Source organism: Meleagris gallopavo, chromosome 6 (genome assembly GCF_905368555.1).
Source record: "Meleagris gallopavo chromosome 6, MGAL_WU_HG_1.1, whole genome shotgun sequence".
Classification (NCBI taxonomy): Eukaryota; Metazoa; Chordata; class Aves; order Galliformes; family Phasianidae; genus Meleagris; species Meleagris gallopavo.
In genome coordinates this window covers 19,708,043-19,727,735 of record NC_139409.1, presented here as the reverse complement: position 1 = coordinate 19,727,735, position 19,693 = coordinate 19,708,043, and the positions used below count along the sequence as shown (strand labels likewise).

General features: G+C 38.7%; 1 protein-coding gene across 3 annotated transcripts in view; it reads right to left on the bottom strand.

Annotated features, from left to right (window-relative positions):
• The window catches only part of CUBN (cubilin), a 134,799-nt gene that overhangs the window by 85,403 nt on the left and 29,703 nt on the right, over positions 1 to 19,693 (bottom strand). For all 3 annotated transcript variants that reach the window (XR_014884223.1, XM_085227336.1, XM_085227335.1), the window contains exons 23-27: positions 15,233 to 15,419; positions 12,913 to 13,073; positions 12,242 to 12,423; positions 11,345 to 11,501; positions 8,626 to 8,813 (exon numbers count right to left, since the gene is read on the bottom strand). Coding sequence is in view for 2 of the 3 variants with exons in the window: in XM_085227336.1 (XP_085083462.1) it covers positions 8,626 to 8,813; positions 11,345 to 11,501; positions 12,242 to 12,423; positions 12,913 to 13,073; positions 15,233 to 15,419 (875 nt within the window). In the remaining variant the exon portion in view is untranslated. The remainder of the gene's footprint in view (positions 1 to 8,625; positions 8,814 to 11,344; positions 11,502 to 12,241; positions 12,424 to 12,912; positions 13,074 to 15,232; positions 15,420 to 19,693) is intronic.

The window sequence follows — 19,693 nt, the reverse complement described above, 5'->3', positions numbered from 1 at the left end:
TGCTACAGGAAGCTCCTTAACAGGCTGCCCAAGAGCCAGCGTATAGGCTGACACTGAGTGTGTGGGGGAGGTGCTAGCTCCCTAAGGGCTGAAAGCTGAGGGACTGCTCTGCAGCGAGGTAGCTGCTGAAAGCCATCTGCTGTGCTCTGGAGCTGTGCAGCTGAGCAGCTAGCCTAGGCTGCAGGAAGCGCTCAGTGTGAGTAGCTCCCCAAAGAGGCTCCATGGTCACCAGTGGATTATGGCTTTCTGACTTTTAGCCTGGAAGCACGTCATCGACACCAGCAATGATGACCTGAAGGCTACAGCTGCTCAGCTCTCTTTGGAGGAGCAAAGCAAAGCAGCATGAACTATGTCAGAGGAGTTTACTGCCAGAACTGGAATAAGGGCTCAAGAACAGAGCTTACTGAAAAATGGAGCTTGTGCTGCATGGAAAAAAAGAAAATAAATGGAAGGACAGAAACTCTGAAGACGTTCCATTTGGGCATATTCAAAGAGGAGATATTTTGCTAGCCAAAAGCCTTGTCAAGCTTATTTCCTCTTACAAAGTGAGAGTGGCAGGAGCCTTCATAGCAGGTCGTGGGGCGCCATATACTCAATGTTCCTAACAGAATACTATCTTTTCTTAGGGCAAAACTTTAATGTTGTTTTAGATGATTATATTTCTGTCACAAGGGAGATTTTCTTCATCAAAAAACTTATTATAAAGGAAAACTTCCAGCGTATTCTGCTGTAGTAAAAATCTACTCAGTAACATTTCTTAGGCACAAGCCATAGTCTTAATCCAGAGATGGCGGGCTCAAAGGCAAACTTTCAGTTTCATATGAAGGTATAAGCCATCCTATTAATGCCAACAGTTCTCAATTTTATTGTCAATAATTCTATTACTAACAGGTAATTCTATTATATATTGTCAATATTGCTATTGCCAGGTGTCATTAATCTGTTGCATAATGATGAATAATTGCATCAATTATTCTTTCAGTTGGAGTCTCGATACACATTGCTTGTAGTCTTAAAAGCTTTTGTTCAAGAATTAGCTGCAACAGATCTAGAGCAAACTTTGCAGAACTCAGGAAAGGGGTTTTCATCTGGGATCAGACCGGCATGATTATGACTGTCCCACTGATTACAGAGGCACCCAGAGACACGCTCAAGGAGTTCTTCTAACACATACTAACATCCCTTTCCTCTCAGAAGTGGGAAACCTGTCATGGGATTGTTTCAATTGATCTAAAAAAGGGAAACTAATGCTGCAAGATGTGTCACATTGCTCTGGCTTGGCACCACAGAAACAGTTTTCACAGAAACAAAGCCAGCTTACAACTTCCAGTGATGTAATATGTGAAGTCTTCTTACTTCTGCACAAAGAGGAGAATGACAGAAGGCTATGTTTACATTTGCATGATGAAAAGTGTTCATAATTACCAGTAGAAAAAAAAACCCTTCCTAAGAACTCTTTCTAAATAATGTTTTAATATGACTATTTAAGTACATTTATGGATGATCCTTCATAAAACTCCTTGCTCAACTGCAGGCAACTTCTTTGCCTCTGAGCAGACACCCTTCTTTCACTAATCAACCATTTTCTTCCATAGTATGATAGTTTGAAACTGTGCTTCAGCCGATGTAATAAGCACACCGGTTAATGTCTTTGGGATTGAACTAACATATGAAAACACATAAATGTCTAGTTTTATGATAATAAGAATTGTATCTATGTTTTCTCTCATGACCTAAGCCTGAAATATACAGAGCCCTTTGAAAATTTCAGGCAGGGTTAAATTCCACATTGGACTGCAGTGACTTTTTTGAAAAAAATTGTCACCTCTTACACTACTGTTTTTTTACTTCCTCAGAGGAAACAACAATTTCTAACTGCACGCACATCTGCTTATTTCCATCTTTCTAAGAAAGACTTATTTTTATATCATTTGCAGAAATAAACAACTATCTTCAACAAGGCTTTGACCTTCTTATTAGAATGGAAGAAACGTAGGGTGTTTCTTGGGATGAAATTGTAAAATTAGTCTAGATATCAGAGAAGGAAGCAATTGCAGTTTGAGAAAGGAATGCCTAGGAGACACCCAGCCAGTCACTCAAACCCAAGACCTGCACTTTAGACTTCATTTCTTCAGCATGATATTTCAAATCCTAAAGCCTGTGCTAGGCAAGCGCCTCATCCCTACTGCCATGCTGGCGGGACAGAGGCGACCCAATGAGCTGCAGTGGGGCAGTCCTGAAGCTTCACTGAACACACAGGGTGAGCCAAAACATGGCAGTGCCTTGCTGACCCCGGGCTATTTTGATACTATGTCTGCTTTCCTCAATGGCTTAGAAGTCAGGGAGGTTCCCCTGCAGTGAGAAGTCACCTATGGTGGAGGGAGCGGGACAGCTACAGAGCTTGGGACGTTGAAAAGCCCAGGCGGGTCAGGGCAGTACGATTCTCACATCCTTTGCTAACCTACATGAATCAAACTACCAGCACAAGCAGCAGCAGCATGCTGACACAGCCAGAAGGAGAGATCATCTCTGGGAATCCTCATTTCAGAAAATCTGCATCATGTGTAACTACAACAGTGGAGAAAAGTTGCAAATGAAGATGTAGAAAAAGAGAAATGCTCCTTCCCATTATACTTTCAGAAAAACAAAACCACCTGCTTATGGGAAAAGCAGGAAGGGAGAAGACCTTCCCCAGAGTCTGGTAGGTTTTTGTCCTCACTCATCTGGGTGCTTCCTGTGGTGAGACAAAGCTTTGACCAGGCCAGGTGAGGTTTCTTCTGCCACCATGTCACTTTGTACCCACTGTTTATGCTCAGTAGGATAAGCCCCATCATTGCACTGACAACCTTACTCACTGACCAGGCTTTCTAGCAAAATTTGGAGGACAAGGGTTGAACAGAAGAGACAAGAATCCAGCAGCAATGAGATGAGTCCCAGATGCCATTTTCCCAGCAAGGAGCATCAGCTGCATGTACTAGTATTTCACAGCTACTCTATTGTACAGGACTTCTTCCTGAAGTTACAGGCCATGTCACATTGCTCTGAGCTGGCAGGGCGTGGAAAGCAGAGCCCATGAATCTGACTCATTTTGTGAGGCCCAGAGCAGGGTTTCTGCTCCTTCCTGTGCCACTCGTGCTTCTTGTCATCTGAGGCTCTTGCAGGCATCATGCAACTCTTTCACCACTGACAAATTTAGCAGCCTTGTTGTGTTGGGGTTGTTTTTTTTTGTTTTTTGTTTTGTTTTTTTTTTCCATCTGCTTCTCAGTAACCTTTCAAGCAGTTAAGCCAAACAGTACTTAAATTCCTGCAATGATGTCTTCCTCAGCTCTGAGCCAGTCTTGTACATGGCAAGCAGCATTTCAGCCCAGCATTCTCCTTTTCATAACTGTCCAGCGAAAAAGAGTGCAAGAGCTAGGATTTCCTTGTGCAGCAGTGGTGAGCCCTGCCACAGAGACCTGAGAACTGCCACTTTCACCCTTATCTCATACTGAAGTGTTTTGTGGAAGCTTGCAGACCCCTGAAGGAACTCAGGAAAGAGCTGGCCTACTGCCAGCTTGCATGGTTATGCATTAATGGATATCACTGCTAGCTGGCCAGCAGGCTGTAATTTGATGTCTGCATGCAGAGCCTGGATGAGTATATTTAATATATCATCTGCTTCCCCAGGGTGATGTACTACCAGTGACATTTTGTAAATCAATGCATGGCCATAAGCAAAGCCATTCTCTGTGCTTGGAGAATTCCTGCAGCACTTTGAAAAGACACAGTCATAAATAAAATGTAATAATGATCATCTCCTAATATGGTTTAAGTATATATACTAATTACAAGTAAATAAAAGAGCAAAACTAGATAAGAGTAAGCTTTTTTCCCCCTCCACGATAAGTTAATAAAAAAAGGAGGATGACCAACTGAACACAAGCAGCAATTATCTAATACATTACTCCCAGATGGAAAATAAAGGATGTTATGGCACATCCTTGGAATGCTGCTGCAGTTTAAAGAAGAAAAAAAAAAAAAACAAGGATACATCCTGTTACCACCAGAAGGAAATGAAGTAGTTGTCAGGAGCAGATGCCATGTTAATTACTGTACTCATTTCATAATATCTATATCTAAAAGATGCAATGATATTTTAACCACCCAAGGCTAATCACTCCAGACTGCTTAAGTGGACTGGCAGTAAGCAAGCATGGAAGCACTTTATCCCAAAGAGGAATAATGTCCTGCCCTGCACCAGAAGAAAAGCCACTATGGTTATCAGGCAGACAGTTGCCCCATCAGATGTGTTTCTGCATTAATTCAACAATAATTCCTTTGGGTTAATGGTAATTCCATCCTCATCACTATACTAATGTGCTGCACAAGCCAAAGGGCTGAGAATTAGAAACTTGTCTTGCCACACAACATTTTACTGTCTGCTTATCAGGCTGGTGGCATCTTACAAAAGAATGGGCAAAGTCTTTCCTGTGCTTATAAAAGCAGATACCTAATGGACTGGACTTTTTTATGTTGTGAGCAGAAGAACTTAGAGGGAAGTTGTCACTGACGGACAGGAAGATTGGTGGTTTTGAAATAATATTTTTCTTGAGTAAGAAGGGAGTAAATTTCAATTGTACTGCAAAACTCTGATCTTCAGGCAGTAATGTTACTATCTTCTTATTTATAAAATAGATTTGCTTCTTTGGAGATTATGTTCTGTCATATTAAATAAAAAGGTCATTCATCATTAAAGATGGAGGGGATTAATATATGTTTGTTCAGTTAATAATCTGGTGAGTGTAAAGGAAGGAATGACATTTCTGTATCATTGTCTGCAATATCTCACTGACTTCAGCTTGATGACTCCACTAGAAAGACTAATGGTTAGGTTATTAAGCCAAGCCACAGCATGGAATATAATTTAAAGAGCATCCAATCTAATTACAGTTAGTCCAACATCACAAAGAAACAGTCTGCTATTCAACATGCCTTGTATTTTATCATTGCCACTTCTGCAAAGTCTTTATCACGAGCAATTCATCATCTATTCTTGAAATTTCACTATAAGGCTCTTCGCAAAATGCTAGGCATCCTGTGAGCATTACCAGCCATGAGCCAACATCCTCTGACAGGCCATGATACATAGCCCACTGCTCAGTTGTTGAGAAAATGCTATAAGCAACTATTACCAAAGTCTGCAGTTTAGCCTCTCTCCCAATTTCTGGCACCTAAGCACAAGGGCAGAAAATTGTCACCAAGTTGGAAGGACACAGCTTGCTCCTTCCTACCTGGTGCAGGCATAAATCCACGCATGTGCTGCGGCAGTGGCAATGCAGGTCTGACCCAGGCTCGACCAAGGCTCCCTGCCAAGAAGAAATGCTGCTCACCGTGAGTAATGCCAGCCAGCAGCTGCTAAAGACAGGCTGGCTCACAAGAAGTATCCCATGATTAAAGGAGTACGGGAAATAGGTAATGCAACACATGGCTGATTTCTCATTGCACTGCTCTGACTGCATTTCACTCTGGGATACCAGACATCTTTTGGAAGTCTATTTTGTTCTTCACCTCTTATTTGAAGTCGCTATTTGATCTAAGTGATGATAACATCTTTGGTAACTGCCAGCAACTAGGAATATCTGTGCGTTAGAACTTTTGGTTTTGTCATTATTCTACACATTTAATTTCTGACTTATATGTGGACTAAGCCAGGGAGCAAAGAGCGCATGAGTGTCTCCTATGTGCAGAGTGAATTAGTCACGAGGCAAAACACTCTTCTCTTATAGTGCATGCGGGTTTGGGTCAGAAGTATAAGCCACAACGAAATGCTAAGCTGAAGAACAAGCCCTTTTCCAGTGTGGAGATTGGGATCAACCTGCAATGTCTGGGCCAGGAGAACCAGGAATACAGCTTTCTCTATCAAGCACCATAATTTTTGCCTTCAGAACTTAGAAAGGTTTCAAAAAATTGGAGTTCTAGTATATACACTAATGATGTCATAAAAATAAGTCCACATGCAGTAAGCCTTTTTCTTCCACTGACTTAAAAGCAGGTTTGCTCTTTGTTTTCTTTTACAACTGCCATTCCTTGATTGTAGTCTGTTCAGGCAGGTCAGTTCTCTGCCATAACACTACTGCAGCATTTCATCTTGTCTTCTTGTATCATTCGTTTCTTTCCCTAAATTCCTTTGCCACCACATCCAACACAACAGCTTGCCCTTGTCCTTCCAACCACCAACCTTCTTGCAAGTATTAGCAAAGGTTGTCCCTGCTACCAGCCGTGGTTCAACAGGCTGTTACTGTTGGGGCTAAGAAGCAGGTAGGGTGTTGCTACCTACTGTGAAGGGTTCGGGAGGAAAGGGAGGTGGGAAAAGAGGTATCTAAAAAGCCCTCAAGGAAAGAGAGCACTTGATCAGCACTCAGTTCTGTGAGTGGAACAATATGAAAACTGTCTGAGCAGAAGCTTACAATTTCCTCCAAGAAAAGGGTGAAAGGCTCTGGCACATGGTTCAGACACCACCCACTTGGACTGCAGGGAACAGATTATACCTCTGTTTCCCCAGTGTTCTAGTCAGAGAATCAGATATTTTCCCTCTTAGGCCTCTTTGCAATAAACAAATTTCAAAACTAGCATGTGGCAGAAAAGTAATTTTATCTCAGCCAAACAGCTATGAGTTTAGTGGGATTGTTTATTAACTTTTTTTTTCTTCTAATTTGCAGTGGAGTCAGATTCCATATGGATTTCAGACAGAGAAGTCCTAAATATCTGCAGACTGCTGAGAAAGTCAGCTGCACATTTATTCCAGATGATTTCCCCCTTTCCCCTATACCACAGAGCACTCCACAGCCTTGCCAATACACTCCCCTTTTGCAATGCAGGGTGAGAGCAAATACTATTCAGTCCCCTGGCTGGTTCAACCTTGTTCTTTTTTTTTTTTTTTTTTAAACACTATGGCACATATTTGTCCAGCACGCAAGAACCAAATGAGAACATTTTTCCAAGTAGTATTTCTTAATGGCACTTAGAGAAGGACTTCTGCAAATAATGTGACATGAATTGCAAATTAAAGCCTTCTTAACACTCTTCCATGACTGTTTTTCCCTTGCTTTTTCCTCTTTATACCTCTTTCAGTCTGTATTTTCTTTGATTGGAAGCAATGAAGAATTGTTAGAACAAAGAATACAAGTACTTGTCTGCCCTCCGTCTACTCCCTCCCTCTGATATGTTTTATTTCTGTTCTTTTAAGTACTTTGGATCAGGTCCTTGCCTCTGGCACTATTCCTCCAGCCTTGACTTACATCTAGAATAGTGTCTTCTGGCAAATCTGTTGCTCTTCACTGGCTGGCTACTGTGTGCAGGGCTCCTGCCTTTCACGGATCAAGGGCTTAGGCATCTAGAGACTAGCACTGCCCTCTCCGTTTGGCTCCGCTTTTTCATTTTCACTTGCAAAACTGAGCCAAAGTTTAACTTCTGCTAGCTTTCAATACAAATACAGTGCTCCCTTGTTTATTTTCTTTGCATGTCTATTATTTCTTTCAATTTCTAGCCAGAACCAGAATAAATCTGGAAGAACTCCACTTTTTTTTGCCAGTTTGTTACTGATTTTTGAGCTGTGAAAGCTGGCATAAGGAGGTATGGGGAGTGAAGGAAGAAGTCTAGAGGGAGTACATTAGCCCAACACCAGGCCTGTTGTTTGGCCTTCTGCACCAGTCCAGCGTACTAAGTAACTCCATAAATGTGGGCACTGTTCCTCTTCCTGTCCTTGGCTGTAAGTAGCCTTCTCTAACACGTCTCTACATTTCAATTCCTCTTGTGCAAAACCTAAGTAGAGCACAGGGATTGTGTGCTGGCATCCTGTGTAAGGGTAGGATCTGATTATTTCAGCATACACCAAAATTGTAAGCAGATTACAACCCTCAGTGATAACGACTACTCCATTTCTCTCGTATGAAGTACAGTACTTAGAGAAGTATCTACCTAGTTGTCTTAGAAATATTTTGGGAAATGAAAATAAAAAAAACACTTGGCTTTAGTTTGACTGGATTGTTTCATTTAGCTAAAACTTCTTTTTGTAAGTTCAATTCCTTTCAGTCCCCTTAAAGCAAAACACTAACTATGAAAAGACAAATATATACAGGAGACAAGGAAACTCCCTTTTAAAAATTATAGAAATAAAACACTTTAAAACTTCTGAACATTCCCCACTATTTTTCAGATAAAACCAAGAAAAAAAATTGAGCCCATTGTCTTTTTGTCATCATTCTACTCATCTCAGAATTTCTTCCACTTCTTTACATAAGTGATGCCATATTACTTCAGCCATACAAAATGGTGCACCTCAACTAAGGTGGTACTATTTAGACCCTCTGTAGCAAATCTAGGCACTTGCACAGTGAAACATCCTCTCTGTTGCAGACATCTGTCTCAAAGTAGGATGATTTAATCTCTGGCAGTGCTTACCTGCCTATCAGAGGACTAAACAATTGGGCTTTAATGCCTAAATTTCAGTAGGATAAATTTACTCCAATCTTATGCATCTTTTTTTTTAGTTTTTTTTTGTTGTTGGTGGGTTGTTTTTTTTTTTTTGGTTTTTTTTTTTGGTTTTTTTTTTTTGATTGTTCTTGTTTCTAGAATCTGAGTACATACCTTCAAGTAGTCACGGTCACAGTTAGATCCATCTTCTACATCAAAGGCTGTGAAGCTATAGCTGAGTGTATTCCCCTTTGTGGCTTGAATAGTCCAGCTGCAGTGCTCCCTCAATGGGTAATTATTTGGATAATTTAAACTTTCCAATATGCCATAGCTTCGGTTAACAGTGAGAACTTCGTGGCAAACTTAAAAAAAAAAAAGTGATAAATTTTATTTGTGCAGTGCTTTTTCGCCCAGCATCTGAAAACAAACCAATAATTAAAAATTACTGATACCACCACAATGTGAGAAGTATTTTTATTCAGAGATTAAAGGGAAGATAACAGACAAAAAGGAAGTTGTTACCTATTGAAAGACATACTATATCTGATCTGAAAAAAAAAAAAAAAAAAAAACCTTTCCAAGCTTAAATTTTTCATCTCTGCTATGGTTTTTCTTTCTGATGGTTGCAGACTCATCCACCAATTTTTGTACTGTAGTAAAGATTTTTAGGGGGCCCATTTCCTTAAGTTCCAAATGCATGGTTCCAATGCATGGTTTCTTGCATTATCATTATTTTAACTAATGATAAAAAAAACTTATCTCATCATTTTGAAACAGTTTTGAGGAACGGCACTCAACAAAGTCTGCCTGATGAATTAAAATGATTTTTTTTTCTATTTTGGTAAAATAAACAAAAATCCAATTGTTAAAAGAACAAATGGAAACTATAGCGCTTATATTGGATTTGCTAACCCCAGGAACATGAAGTGGGTAGGAAAGCCTTTCAAAAGAGCTGTGGTTTTAATTTCAAGTCATACAATAGCAGCCGAGCAGAAAAACTGGGCACACATCTGGAATAATGAGCTTTCCTTGAAAGGCAGAAAAAAGAAAAAAAAATGAACTAAGCTAGACAAAAAGTAGAATGACAGTTATGGCACTAGGTCAGTGAGCTTTGTTTTCCTGAACCTAACTTCCACTAAAGACAGAAAATGTCAATGTGGGTGATCTGTCATCTGGAGACAGTATACAATGTGTGCTGGGAGCAGACCGAAGTGATGCACAGAGAAGACGTGGGCAGGAGGCAGGGAGCAGGATAGGCTGCTTGCCTTGCACAGCAAATCTGCAGTGTTTGATCAACAGAAATAGCTGAGATTCACTTGCAAGAATCTTCTATTGTCTGTCAAAAGGAATAATACACCTACCTTCTGCACATTTTTTTGATTCTTTCCAAGTGATTTACAGAGCAGTAAGGTCTGTGTTTTTAAGTGTTCAAAACGTCCAGAATGCAGCTGAGGGTCAGGACCTGGTAGAATAGGGCTTTTCTGCAAGCTACACTGAGGCATATAACTATTTAAAAGGACAGGATGAAAAGCATGAAATGGATTTTGAAGATTGTAAGATAAGCAAAAGCTGTTACCCCCTGCCATCATGATTTTATTAGAAATATATCTGGCACAAAAGTGCTTTTGTATGTTAATTTGATACAGACTTTTCCTTTGCGGGTTTTCCAATTTATCATTGTCTTTCTTTCATGTACACATAAATGCATCTGGCATAGAAGCATTCTTATTTTCCGGTGTTACTTCCTACATAATTTTAGCTTTTGGGCAAGCTATTGAAAGCTTTCTCAGGTACATGTGCATCATCAGGAATTAAATAAGAATGTGAAGTGTGGATTGCACATCTGATAGCTCAACTCCTGTATCTAAATGCTTTGTAAGTGCTCTGTTTGATTATTTATAGAGCAGATAAAGAACCCTTTTCTAATACATCATCTTGATTTCGCAGTCTGAAAATTGCATGGCAGATTAATCTGTGTTATCTTTAAGGACTTAAGACAACAACACTCCTTCACCCTCCTAATTATTATGTGTTCCAAGTGGCGAACAGCTATAGGGGTTTTTTTGTAATGCATTTACTACTGCCCAAACAGAGGACAACTTAAAACCTACAGCAATTTCTAGTAGTTGAGCATGGCATATTTAAAGTACCCAAAGATGTCTGTAACTCATTTTGCGTAAGGAGAAATTCCTTATCTTCCAAAGCATATCTATGTAACCTATAATGGGGGAAGTAAATACTGGGAAAATACCCAAAGTTATAACTAGAAATAAAATAACTTTAATTCCTCATGTATTTCTCTGTATTTTTTATTTTATTTCTGGGGTAGAACTATTCTTATACTCACTATTCTATAAAGAAAAGTATGACCCTTCCCCCATAATACAAAAAAATGAAATTTTTGAAGTGTTCCTGGTCACCTAAATCCTCCTAAACGCCCTTAATGACCCCTGAGAACTAAAGGTAACTCCCTTATCCTTTGCCATCCTAACTCACAGCAGCCCAAAGGGCAGAGAAGCCTACTCTATTTGCCTTTTTAGTTGAAAGATCATGAGGCTGAGCAAACAGGTGAGCAAGAACAGTCCAATCTACACTGTTAGGGACTTTCAACACTAGATATTCTGAGTGACTCTGGAGCAGAAAGTGCCATTGGTGCAAGTAATAGAAGAAAGCTGATGTGGAGACCCTGCTGCTATGAAATTATCTCTATGATGGGCAGTTTTTACTTTTCTGGGTTCTGTGTCTGGAGCAGGCTAAGCAATCTGGGTCAATAATAGGCTCTATGGTTTGTTCTCCGCTAATGAATAAGTAAGATCATGGGCTGGAAGACAATGTTGCAGGGAAAAACTGAACTATAGAAACATGTTCTTTTCATCACTTTTTGCTTACTTACCTTGTTTGTAGTTAGCTAAAAAACCTCCACCATGCACACTGCTATCTGTCCTCAGTTTTATGTACACACTGTCTCCACTTGAATTGATGAGCTGTGGTATCTGATTCCCACAAAATTTACCAAGTTGTTTAGCATTGCTGCTGTTGCCATCATACACCTTCATGGGAAGAGAAAAAGGAAGATGAAAGGAGCATAAAATTTAAATCAGGCAGAAGAGCGTGTTAGTTCCCCCATAATACATAATTTTGATGATTCTGCTGTATGTTACGGAATTTGAGAAACTAGAACTGTTTCAGCTTTGACAGCACAATGCTAAATATTGAATTTTTATAAAGCTGATAGTACGACAAATCCAAGTAATTTCTCCTGCCAAGTGTCTGTTTGGGGAATAACTTCTAGGTTCACAAGAGGTTGAATATTATTTTTCCGCAGAAAAAGCCTGACAGGCATTTCAAAAGCAAGCAAATCAGTGCAAAAAACAGGAAGCAAGTAATCAAATACTGGTGAGTTTGAAGGGACTTATTCATTAAGAGGGTAAGAGTGTACTCTAATTATAATAAAAATAATCCAATAATGATAATTCAAATAATCTACTTAACAATTTGAATATGGAATTTGGGATAAACAATAGAGTTACTGAAATTTTTTATGTCTTATATAGTTTACTAGGAAATCACCAAGTACTTGGTCCAAAGTACAGTTAATTTAACAGATACAGACATATTCTCATTTAAGTGGCCTATCTAGACACAAATGCTTTTCTTCCCTTTGTGCACCTACTGCCTATTCTGGGTCTGTTCATACGCGAACATTTGAAAAATAAGACTGTTTTTTCTTGCCCTTGCATTCATCATATTTAGCTGCCTCCTGTACAGCAAAGAGTCATTGTATACATACAGCAAGGTAATCATAGTTGCACTTTGGGTGATACTCTAGATGAAATTGTTCAAAGTGGATTTCAAATGGGGTTCCTTGGCTTCCTCTGAGCAACCAGTAGCACTCTGAACTGTGATAATATGGCATAGGATAGTTGGGAGACATGAAGATACCAGAACTTGCTGTTAAAGTCCCACCACAACCTGAAAGTGGCAAAGAAACCAAACCAACATTTAACATTGAAAACACCGGAGAATTAGACATGACATGAGATTCACGCTACTGACTTTTTTCACATGCCCTAAACATCTTAAGTGATAAGCCAAAAATCTGCATTAAGTCAATACTGTTGCAAGTGGAAAAGAGCCCAAAGCACCTAGAAATACTAATTTTCTAATGTGAAAACTGCTCTTGTTTGAAGCTACTTTTTAAACAAAAACCTCTGTTACATTCTTACTTGAACACAAATGAAAGCTGGTGCTACTTTAGACCTAGGGAATAGTATGTCCTTCCCTTCAAGGAACAACAAAGTTATCTGCTTGATCAGAACAACCTGAATATATGTTGTTATATAATAAGCAGAGACATACAAGGATGAGAGATAGAAAAGATGTGCAAAAAAAAAAAAAAAAGAGAAATTAAGATCAAAAGTGAGACACGTGAAAGAGCTTTACTTGATATACTCATTGTACCTGCTGATGTACCATCCCATTCTGCTGAAAACCCCTTTCTTGTGCCAAATATGTCACTTACAAACTTGATCCACAGCTTGTTACCATGAGATATTATAACTGGAGGCAGCCCTGTACCACAATATTTTCCAAGATAAGGAGAAGTTTCATAGCCTCCATCTCTAGAATGATAGAGAAGAAAAACTTTGTGTCAAAGAGAGAAAGCATGAGAAATACTAACAAGACAGAAAATTTTGGGATTCTTCCAGCTCTAGGAAAGAGTAATCCTGATTCATCATCTTCCATGGAAAAACAGCTACCAAATACTGTTGCCTGTGTTAAGAGGTCCTACCACAAGCACCTGCTTGTTGGGTATGTCCAGCATGTCCACTCAGCAGTCAATACACTGACAGACTCAAATATTTCAGTTGTGTTCAGTGCTGCTGAAGTATTGCTTTAACTAAAGGTAAACTTCTAATCTGATGGAAAATTGTATTCTCATTTCTCACTCCCTAGCCAAGTACATAAGTGTGAGATTACTTACTTCAAAAAACGATATTTATTTCTCACTGCACAAATGGGAATCCATCTCACAGGCCTCCTATGATACATATTTTGAAAGATGCAGTCATAATTGTTTCTACAGGATGATTAATTCCATCTAGTCTTTCAGTTAAGTACTGTTTACAGTGATATTTTAGTATAATTGGGATGCAACTCCTACGTTCTGTTGACTGGCACATATCTCATGGAAATAAAAGAAGATGGTAGCAGTCTGTTTATCAGTTGTGTTCTAATCTTAGCATCAAGATAATATAACTTCACATTAAGCAATAACGTTACAAATATCCTTCTAGGTCATTAGAATAATAAGCGTATTTATACTTACATACTGGTATTATCTTGATATGTTTTTTTTGTTTTTTTTTTTTTTTAAGTAGACAGCAATGCTTTCAAGGTTTATCTTGGCTTTTGGGATACATTTCTGCTTAGATCTTGCCACTCTCAAAGGCCTGATTTCTTGTCAGCCTCTCAGATTAAACAGCTTGCTGCCTTCTCAGGTTGCTAGCAGTTAAGAACTGTGCCAGAATCTCCTCTGGCTTGCATCTATGCCCTTGCAGCTGTGGTCAAATGAACATTTTCTTAGTTAACTGAATGCAGTTTGTTAGAGGACACTTCATCAGGACAAGAAACTAGAGTGGCACTCAACTAAGACTAATCTAGCTACCTCATATAAGGGTGTCAGGTTTGATGAAACATCTTGTCATAACTGGATTTCTACTGCAGCAATGTGCTGAGCTACACTTGGAGGTGTTCTAGGCGTATGTAAAAGCCTAATAAATTCTACTGAGCTCTTCACAGTCACATCAGAGTTAGTTCTCTGCAATACATGAATCTTTTTCAGTTTTTCTCCACAAAAACAGAAAAGACACCTATCATAAATCAGGTGAACCCAAAATTAAGGTTGCAACTGTTTAAGTTAGATTAAGTTTAGTCTCATACTAATGCTTTAAGATGAAAGAATGAAACACCTGGAATATAGTGAAAAATTCTTTCAGTTTTTCCAAACTTGCTCTACCTTGTATGTACATCTGGAAACAACCAACTAATTCAGCAGGAATTCAAAATCTTAATCCAACTGCAATTTCAGATAGCAGATCTTCGTTTTGCTCCAAAAAATAGAACTTAAAGAGGAAAAATCCATACAGACTATCTGGTGTAATGTGCAGAATTAGTTTAATCGTGACGCTCACTGAGATCATGAAAACTCATGGCACACCTTGTGCAAACAACCAGAAAGGCTTAGGAGAGGAAAAATAGGTGCACCGGCACTTCAAAGTGCAAATCCCATACAGCAGCTTACCACTTGGTGCAGCTATGTTGTAAGCGTGCACTGGCATTCCCGTAAGTATTACTTTATCCTGCTCAGTCTTCTAAAATTTTAAAGGAATCACCATGCTTGCATCCTAAGTTTAATCGTGATACCAGTAGAGACAAATATCACAGATTATGCACGTTCCTACTGCTACATCACAGAAAGATGCTCATTAAAGACTATAAATATAAAACAGAAAATCTTACAAAACAGACAATGAATCTCTCAATTTCTGCTCTGAGGCACTCAACACACACAGTATACAACTGTAGAGTCCACACGCTCTACTTGCTCTGAGAAACAGAATTTACTAGGTAGGAAAATGGTCAGTGGAGTAACACAGGGAGAGACGTAGCATTTAAAATCCTGATAAGCCTCTGATAACTTTGACAGCACAGGCATGTAGTTAGAGCGATAGTTTCCAAACATGCTTAAGTGAAGAACAACAGAAATAATTCAGCTTGCCTGATTTCTATATAATCCTCTGTACAGCGTAAATTCCCTTCCAGAGTGAAGTTGGTGAAGTGTAGCACAATCTGTCTGTTTATTCCCACGGTGATGGTGTAGATGCACTCTGTCTGGACAGGGTAGTTATTTGGATAGTTCGGAGATGTTAGCACACCAGTTTCAGTATTGTAGTTGTGTGAGCATACTTCAAAAAGAACAGAAACAAGTATGAATGAGCTTGTTTTCTGTGCTAAATTAACAGGAAGTTTCTATTTCTAACAGATAGGTATGGAAGCCAACATCCTCTCCATTGTAATTTATCTTGCATACATCACACTTAAATGTAATCAAAATAAATTTCAAACATAACTCAGATTTTTCATGGAATTTCTTATACTTTTTTTTTTTTTTTTTTTTAAAAACCAAAACACTGGGCCTGTTACAAGTAGGCAATGTCAGAGTCATTCCAGCTGAGTAAGTTAGATTTGACCTAAAACCCAGGTAAGCAGAAAAGGAAAGTGAAAGCGGTCTCTAGCTACAGGGAAATGCTATATTCTCAGCCATTCCACAAAAATCAGACCTGGGAGATGAGGCTTTTGATTTATTCCCCCATTTTCAAGGTCATAACAGACAACCTGCTGGAAAACAGTACAATCCTTTGACTGTGAGGACAAAGGATTTATACTTAAAGCCTGAACCAATTACATCAATTCTCCTGTAACCATTGGATCAGCATCTTGGTATCATGAGGTGGAAAGAGAAAAATAAAATGTACCAATACTGAGCCAGAATCTGAACAATTATATATGTATTTGAAAGCACAGACATAACAATTACAAATAGAACTATCTTCTACAGAATGGTTTATGAGACTTATTTTGGAGAGAACAATTGCATGCATTAGGGAATCTTGATGTTGACACATCACCTGGATAAACATGAATAAGCCTGGAAATCAAATGAAAACAGGTAAGTGAGGAATTAGGGAGATGGTGGGGTATCAGATCAGCGGGCAAGAGGAATTATAAGAGCTTAACTTATTTAGCCTAGCAAGTAAAGGATAGGAAAAGAGAACAAAAAACATCAAGAGGCATGAAGTTCAAGAAAAACATAGAATCATACATAACACTCTCTTAATAGCATCACAAGCTTCAAAGTTAACTGTTCATGAATACAGATACACAGAAATTAGGAGGCAGTATGTCTCAGGAATTGAGTTCAGAGCAATCGCATTACCAACCTAACACAAGCAAAACTAGGGAAAGTTCACTATTTCTTTCTATTATGATATATTTTGATTAATCTAATTAAGAATGGAATCACACTGTAGTTCTTGGGGAGGGAAAAAAAAAAAAAAAAAAAGGGTTTAAGTTAAAGGTTGAATTTGAAAACCCTGCAGTCTCATTCTGGTTCCTCTGTTCCAGAGCCTACAGGCTGCAAATAAGATACTCTCTCAAATAGTCAGGTTCAGATGGAATATAAAGTACAACAAAAAGTGAGCAGAATATTATGAATCACTTTATACTAATCTCTGAAACCTGCCTTCTAACGTAGTACAGCTGCAGTATAGTAATACTCTTAAATAATACTTCAGTACGCATAGCAGTACTAAAGAACTAAGAACTAAGCTAAGGCCTTCCATGTCTAAGGTTGGACATTTCCACAACTGTTCTGTATCCATTCTAACTAGTAAAACACTTTTGCTTTTTCTGATACTGAAAATAAAGAGTAGAAGGAATGAAAAATATAGGGGGGGGAGAATTCTTTGTCACCTGGAATGCTTCTGTTGAAAATGCTTTCTCTAGGATAAATACCCTCAAAACAAGATACCCAACACACGTTCCTAATTTACCACAAAATGAACAAAGTAGCAGGATGTAGAAATAGACCAATAATTTTCTGCCATTGAGCTGTACTTTGGTGATTAACAAGTGAAAAATTTTTTGCAAACTACTTCACCTAAAATCACTATTTAACTTTTTATCTAGAGTTTTAGTCATTTGTGTTATAATATAATATACCTTAATAAATTAAGTGTAACAATCTTGGCCCCTTTAAAAGACTGTGCTTATAATAGGCATGCTGCGCTAACACCCCTGGTGCTTCGTGACATGCATCATCAACCCCCTGATCCTTAAAGTCATAAGACTTGGTGATAATCCTGCCTGCAGGGTTAGAAAGCTGACTTAGAAATGTGACCCAAGTTTTTCCTAAAGGCTTGTTAAACAGAAGGCAATTAAAAATTAGATTGAAAAGGTATGTTACTTATTAGGTTACTTACTTCTAATTAATTATTACCTTATTTTTGAAGGGTGGATGCCTGACTTACGAATACATAATGCACAAAGGGATTGTAACATCTCTATTCCTTATTCACTCGAGGGCTGAGACCATGAATACTGTCTTTCAGCCTGAAGAATATTAAAATTGATGTACTAGATAAAAATCCTGTGGGTGAAGTTGGCATCTAGGAAGCCAAATCATTTTTATCAGCCCTTTTAAGAACATTCCCCACAGAACTGGAGAGAATGTCAAGGTTCCCTCCCTCACCAAAGTTAGCTTTCTTGGCAGTAATCCATTCAAAAGACGATATCCAAACTGTGCTACTTTAAACTGCATGTTGTATTCAGTTTTCACAAATACAGCATGAATAATTAAGATTATTTATAAGTTTAAGATTATTTTTAGTAATCTTCATTATGATCTAAGGGGGACAAATACAGATGGTGAAGAGCAACTGTCTTCAAGATGTCAGACTTCTGGCTACAGTCTAAATGCAAACTAGGATTAGGAAACACAAATGAACCCACGTTTTTTTGTCAGCCAACTCTTTTCTGGTAAATGGATCCATGTGTTGTATTCCACTTTCAGCAAGAGAGATAGAACTCCTTTTTTGCAATCACTTTACTAACGCAACATTTGGGGTTTCACCAGCACAGTCATATAGAGTCCTTCAGTGAAAATTGTTAGCAAGATTAGCAGGAAAAATGAACTTTGAAATTTGTGCCAAAATTTAGAACACAATCCAGCTCCATATTGTGATTACTTATAGGCCTGAAATAAATACAAACTCAAATGTTTATTGCAGCCCATGAAAATCAGAAGGCAGCAGCAGTTGTCCTGGACAACTCTACTTCTTGCTTTGCCAGCATATGAAGTTTTGAAAGCTATTCAATTTCTGATTTTTGTCCTGAATGCGTTTGCTCTTCTGAAAAAAAAAAAAAAAAAAAAAAAAGCCATAAATGGCAGCAACTCACTCTAACAGCCATCAGTGGAGAAAAACGCCAGCTTTTGTACCACTCACTCAGGCAGTCACGCGTAGTTCTGAAAATTATACCCATGTCCTTCCCATAAAGAGGCATTCATCAGTTGCCACAACTCTAATTATTAAAAATAAAACTGTAGTATCATATATAAAATGGCAGGTTTCTTTTGATGCGATTCTGCTAAAGAAAAACTTAAATCCATAACAATTAGACTCTTATGTAACATAATGCATGTTTAGGAAAAAGTGAAAGGGAGGAACTTTCACATGAAGTATGTTCCTCACCACTGGCAATGGAAAAGCACATCTGCACCTCAGGGTCTTCTGCTAGTGCTGCTGGCAGATTCCAGCAGGCTTAGTTTTTACCAGGAACACACACAAAGGTCCTTTGTAATGTTTCATGCTCAAACTTCTCAAAAACACTGGGTAATGCTGTTGAAAAAGAATCTCCAGATTTTCCTGCTTATTTAGACAAACACATATACCATATAGTTTTACACATACATACAGGCACATACAGGCATACCAATAACCAGATCAAACAATGATCTAACAGGTTGCCAAGTGCTGGGTGATTGAGTCTTTTCCTACAGACCTAGAGTGAGTAGATGACAAATATGCACACGTCTTTCTCCGTTTTAGCTCAGTCTTATTCAGTCATGCTGTGTATCTGTGCATACATATATTTGTCAAACATTTCTTTCCATTCTTGCCTTTGTTCATATATCTAAAGAGAAAATCCAAACAACATCCTCCTAATAATTACTGGCTTTAGTCTGCATGATGCAAATTGAGAAGTCAACTTTTATTTGGCAGTTGATAATGACACGTGAATCTCAGGTTGGGGGTATTAGAAAGAATTTCTTCTTAGAAAGAGTTGTTGGGCATTGGAACAGCCTGCCCAGGGTAGTAGCAGAGACACCATCCCTGGAGGTGCTTAAGGAAAAAGCAGACGTAACACTGAGGGACATGGTTCACTGGGCAATATGGGAGGTAGGGGGATGGTTGGACTAGATGATCTAAGATCTTTTCCAACCTTAATGATTCTATGACCTATATGTACATCACTGTCAGGTGCACGCTTAAGTCCATGGGCTCAAAATACTTCATCTTTCTCAAACTCTGCCTTCTGCAGTCAGTCACTCAACTAACACAACACAGAGTGAAGCTGTTTAAAGCCAAGTTCTCTCTCTTGAAAAATCATATCATTTACA